General features: G+C 41.5%; 1 protein-coding gene across 1 annotated transcript in view; it reads right to left on the minus strand.

Moving 5' to 3' along the window:
- LOC112071146 (transient receptor potential cation channel subfamily M member 5-like) overlaps positions 1-6000 on the minus strand; it is a 56388-nt gene that overhangs the window by 22783 nt on the left and 27605 nt on the right. Inside the window, 3 exon segments of the mRNA XM_070439272.1 lie at positions 407-427; positions 429-684; positions 764-865. Coding sequence (XP_070295373.1) covers positions 407-427; positions 429-684; positions 764-865 — 379 coding nt within the window.

Here is a 6000-nt window from a genome sequence, read left to right on the forward strand (position 1 = left end):
TAACAATAACGAGTAAAAATAACAATAACAAAAATAACATGATACAGTACAGGGGTAGATATGTACATATAGGTAGGGGTGAAGTGACTAGGCAAAGGACAGATACTAGACTGAGCTGTAGCAGTAGTGTATGTGAAGCAGTAGCAGCAGCGTATGTGGCGAGTGTAACATTTCTGCGCATACAATAGAGTTCGATATTTGCATTATTTATTTTGCTCATCTTTATCAAATGATGCCAATCATTTTTTAACTGACTATATATTTATATGTTTTAGTGTGTGTGTGTGTGTGTGTGTGGTGTGTGTGTGTGTGTGTGTGTGTGTGTGTGTGTGTGTGTGGTGGTGTGTGTGTGTGTGTGTGTGTGTGTGTGTGTGTGTGTGTGTGTTTACATGTGGATGCGTCCTACCTGTCGAAACTCCTCACAGACGCAGGGTGAAGACCCAGAAGTAGAGAACAAACTCTAAGGTGGACGGGCCATGAGGGGGCGGGGGCTTGAAGTCCAACAATAGGACGTAAGCAAACAGGCTGAGGAACAGGAAGTACATCAGCACGTTGCCTAGAAACCCCGTGACGGGCGCAAACCAGAACTCCCTCCAGCGTAGCAGTATGAAGGACCTCTTAGGATTGGAGGGGGCACCTTTCAGATTGACCCTTATAGCAGCATATTCCTCAGCATCCTCATCCCTGAGAGGACAAGAATGAGAATAATTACTTTTTGTGTGTGCATGCATGTGTGCGAGCGTGCATGCGTGTGTGTGTTTACATGATGTCGGTGAGGGAGAACATGGTGGCATCGCCTCCGTCCAGACTGTCTGTGTCTTGACCATGGGGCACCTGCTCAGTCTTCCCCTCTTCCTCAGGTTCCCTGAGAAAGAGAGATAGAGGTAGAGATAGAGCGAGCTGATAAACTGACAGACACACAGACATTGCGCAGAGGAAACTTCCCTTCCCCACCAGCCTAATTTCTCAAATTCACACCCTATGAGGAAAATAAGGAATGTTTTACATATTGGCCATTTGCCACATATTGGAAACTTTTTTACTCTTCACCACCAACCACATGAAAAACCAATATAGTTTACTATAGTGTAAATACTTTTGTATTACTATATTACTATAGTTATTGTCATTCCAGACTGTATTTCTGCAGGGGTTTTCAAACTGGGGTCCGTGGAGGTATTGCAGGGGTCCGCGAAAATAAAAATGCCCATTTGAAAATGTTTATTTTTTTAAATATATTTTTTCCTTCTTTTTAAAAATAAATTTTACCCCCCTTTTCTCCCCAATTTTCGTGGTATCCAATTGCTAGTAATTACTATCTTGTCTCATCTCTACAACTCCCGTACGGGCTCGGGAGAGACGAAGGTCGAAAGCCATGCGTCCTCCGAAACACAACCCAACCAAGCCGCGCTGTGCCTCCAACCCGGAAGCCAGCCGCACCAATGTGACCAATGTGTCGGAGGAAACACTGTGCACCTGGCTCCCTTGGTTAGCGTGCACTGCGCCCAGCCCGCCACAGGAGTCGCTGGTGCGCAATGAGACAAGGATATCCCTACGGGCCAAACCCTCCCTAACCCGGACGACGCTAGGCCAATTGTGCATCGCCCCACGGACGGCGATGCACAATTGCCGGTCGCGGCCGGCTGCGACAGAGCCTGGGCGCGAACCCAGAGCCTCTGGTGGCGCAGCTAGCACTGCGATGCAGTGCCCTAGACCACTGCGCCACCCGGGAGGCCTTGAAAATGTTTTTTTTATGAATATCACTAGCTGTAACAGAATACCACCGTGGATAAAATGGAATGTCTCTGTGTCCAGTATAAAGAAAGTTAGATGGATATAGTTTCACAAGCAAATGCTAACTAGTGTGTGACTGGACGTCTACAGGAACAGTTAGCATGCTAGCTGGTCCTGTTCACCCAACTCTGGGGAAGTAGATACATATATTTGTAATATGGAGAAAATTACTGTCATTGGATTAATTACAGGGTTTGTTCTGAATAGAAAATTCTTAGGCGGGCCGTCTAAGTGGTAATTTACGGATGGAAAAACAGTTTGTGTCTATTGAACTATACTGCATATAACAATCAAATAAAAGCTAAAAAGTCGGGGAGAACAGAATATTCTGAGAAGTCCTCCATCAGCTTCAACGGTGATTGATGACCAAGAAAGCGATAACTGGGTGCGCTAGGCTACTATAGCATGACAGGAGCCCAATTCCGTAACCATTCTTCGCCTCTGTGCTTGTTCACACCCCCTCAAAGATTTAAAAGCAGTGGATTGGTGTAACTGTATTGGTATACATTTCATCTACACCTACCCAATGCTTTTACATATTTTTGATCACTTTTCATGTTATTCTATACAGAAAATAACCAAAGATCAAAGCAAGCAAATTACACCGGCAATAGAAGTGTGAACCTCATTATAAAATGGACAAAATGTTAGCGCCAAATTAGCTCATACCCCTGCACAACCACTTGGAACTGGTACCCTGTCTATATAGCCAAGTTATTGTTACTCATTGTGTATTTATTCATTGTGTTATTATTTTTCTATTTATTCCTAGTGTTAAAAATATTATTATATTATTTTAGAATTTTTCTCAAAATGTAATTTTTTTCTCCCTACATTGTTTGGAAAGGCCCGCAAGTAAGCATTTCACTGTTAGTCTACACCTGTTCTTTATGAAGCATTTTATTTTATTTGAGTGGCCCAAGTCAGCTGCAACAATGGGAAGTTTGAGCTAGCATATTCACATTGCATTGGGCATAATAAAATGTTTTTAAAAACTTGGAAATGAACGGTTTCACTTCAGTAATCGTTAAATACAGTGGGGCAAAAAAGTATTTAGTCAGCCACCAATTGTGCCATTTCTCCCACTTAAAAAGATGAGAGAGGCCTGTAATTTTCATCATAGGTACACTTCAACTATGACAGACAAAATGAGAAAGAAAAATCCAGAAAATCACATTGTAGGATTTTTTATGAATTTATTTGCAAATTATGGTGGAAAATAAGTATTTGGTCAATAACAAAAGTTTATCTCAATACCTTGTTATATACCCTTTGTTGGCAATGACAGAGGTCAAACGTTTTCTGTAAGTCTTCACAAGGTTTTCACACACTGTTGCTGGTATTTTGGCCCATTCCTCTATGCAGATCTCCTCTAGAGCAGTGATGTTTTGGGGCTGTTGCTGGGCAACACGGACTTTCAACTCCCTCCAAAGATTTTCTATGGGGTTGAGATCTGGAGACTGGCTAGGCCACTCCATGACCTTGAATTGCTTCTTACGAATCCACTCCTTCGTTGCCCGGGCGGTGTGTTTGGGATCATTGTCATGCTGAAAGACCCAGCCACGTTTCATCTTCAATGCCCTTGCTGATGGAAGGAGGTTTTCACTCAAAATCTCACAATACATGGCCCCATTCATTCTTTCCTTTACACGGATCAGTCGTCCTGGTCCCTTTGCAGAAAAACAGCCCCAAAGCATGATGTTTCCACCCCCATGCCTTCATACGGGCCTGGACATGTACTGGTTAAGCAGGGGACACGTCTGGCACTGCAGGATTTGAGTCCCTGGCGGCGTAGTGGTGTTACTGATGGTAGGCTTTGTTACTTTGGTCCCAGCTCTGCAGGTCATTCACTAGGTCCCCCCGTGTGGTTCGGGATTTTTGCTCACCGTTCTTGTGATCATTTGACACCACGGGGTGAGATCTTGCGTGGAGCCCCAGATCGAGGGAGATTTATCAGTGGTCTTGTATGTCTTCCATTTCCTAATAATTGCTCCCACAGTTGATTTCTTCAAACCAAGCTGCTTACCTATTGCAGATTCAGTCTTCCAGCCTGGTGCAGGTTTACAATTTTGTTTCTGGTGTCCTTTGACAGCTCTTTGGTCTTGGCCATAGTGGAGTTTGGAGTGTGACTGTTTGAGGTTGTGGACAGGTGTCTTTTATACTGATAACAAGTTCAAACAGGTGCCATTAATACAGGTAACAAGTGGAGGACAGAGGAGCCTCTTAAAGAAGAAGTTACAGGTCTGTGAGAGCCAGAATCTTGCTGTTTGTAGGTGACCAAATACTTATTTTCCACCATAATTTGCAAATAAATTCATTAAAAATCCTACAATGTGATTTTCTGGATTTTTCTTTCTCATTTTGTCTGTCATAGTTGAAGTGTACCTATGATGAAAATTACAGGCCTCTCTCATCTTTTTAAGTGGGAGAACTGGCACAATTGGTGGCTGACTAAATACTTTTTTGCCCCACTGTATATGTACATTATACATAAATAAAGGGTTTAAGTAAGAATACCACCAAAATAACTACTTACAAAAATGAATTGGATCTAATTTAGGCTTTTTCCTCTACAATGGTTATTGTAGGCCACATCTAAAGCATCTTAATAACCTTTTCTCAATATAGGGGGTGCTGTTTCAACTTTGTAAAAATATCGTTCCCAATTAAACTTCCTCGTACTCAATTCTTGCTCGTACAATATGCATATTATTATTACTATTGGATAGAAAACACTTCGCTAGTTTCTAAAACCGTTTGAATTATTTCTCTGAGTGAAACAAGAACTCATTCTGCAGCACACTTCCTGTCAAGAAGTGAGATTTCTGAAATCGAGGTCTCTCGTTCAGGGTCGGTTTATAAATTCCCTTTGTAAGCTATGGGGCTACATGCACTGCATATGCCTTCCCTAGATGTCAGTAAGCGGTGAGACTTGAATGGAGTGGATAGCACATCTGGGGGAGTATAAAGCCTCTTGGAACGGAGGACCGAACTTTTCGAGGCGGGGCCTGACGCAGGAGGACACCAGCATGGCGTCCTGAAAAGCTTTCGGTTTAGCAGTTCTATATCTCCGGCTCTGATTTAATTTGTTTTTTGTCTTAAAAACTTCATAAAGTAGTTAATTTAAACCGACTTATAGCAGTTTATATCAGTTTATTGCGATTTTCTGGAATTTCTTTGTCAGGCGTTATCGCGAGTTGGGCACCTCTCCGGTACATCGCAAGCGTTAGCTGCTAATTCTACAGGAGTAGAGGACATCTTTCAACCAAAAGACGATTGTTCTGGACAAAGGACCACTTGCCCAAGATTCTGATGAGAGCTCATCAAAAAGTAAGAGCTATTTATGATGTTATTTCGTATTTCTGTGGAAAAATGTAAAATTATTAGTCCGCCATTAATTTCGGCATGGTCTCGCTGTAACGCACGCTGTATGTTGTAACGTTAATTTAAAATCTAACACAGCGGTTGCATTAAGAACTAATGTATCTTTCATTTGCTGTCCAACCTGTATTTTTTGTGTCAAGTTTACGATTAGTTATCGATTAGATTAGGTGCCTCTCCAAGATGGCGCCGGACAGATTGCTTGAAGTTTGGCTACATTAGCATGTATAACCACGATTTGTGCCGCTAAATATGCACATTTTCGAACAAATCCTATATGCATTGTGTAATATGATGTTACAGGACTGTCATCTGATGAAGATATGAAGGTAGTCAAAAATGATATATCTTTTGCTGGTTTGTTAGGATCGCTAACCTTTGCTGCTGGTAAATGGCTGTGTTTCTGGCTATTGTGGTAAGCTAATATAATGCTATATTGTGTTTATTCGCTGTAAAACACTTAAAAAAATCTGAAATATTGTCTGGATTCACAAGATGTTGGTCTTTCATTTGCTGTACGCTGTGTATTTTTCAGAAATGTTTTATGATGAGTATTTAGGTATTTGACGTTGGTCTCTGTAATTATTCTGGCTGCTTCGGCACTATTTCAGATTGCAGCTGCAATGTAGAACTGTGATTTATACCTGAAAATATGCACATTTTTCTAACAAAACATATGCTATACAATAAATATGTTATCAGACTGTCATCTGATGAAGTTGTTTCTTGGTTAGTGACTATGTATATCTTTATTTGGTCGAATTGTGATAGCTACCTATGCAGGAAAAAAATGGTGGGGGAAAAAAGTAGTGTCTTTTGCTGATG

This window comes from Salvelinus sp. IW2-2015, unplaced genomic scaffold, assembly GCF_002910315.2.
Source record: "Salvelinus sp. IW2-2015 unplaced genomic scaffold, ASM291031v2 Un_scaffold1532, whole genome shotgun sequence".
Lineage (NCBI taxonomy): Eukaryota > Metazoa > Chordata > Actinopteri > Salmoniformes > Salmonidae > Salvelinus > Salvelinus sp. IW2-2015.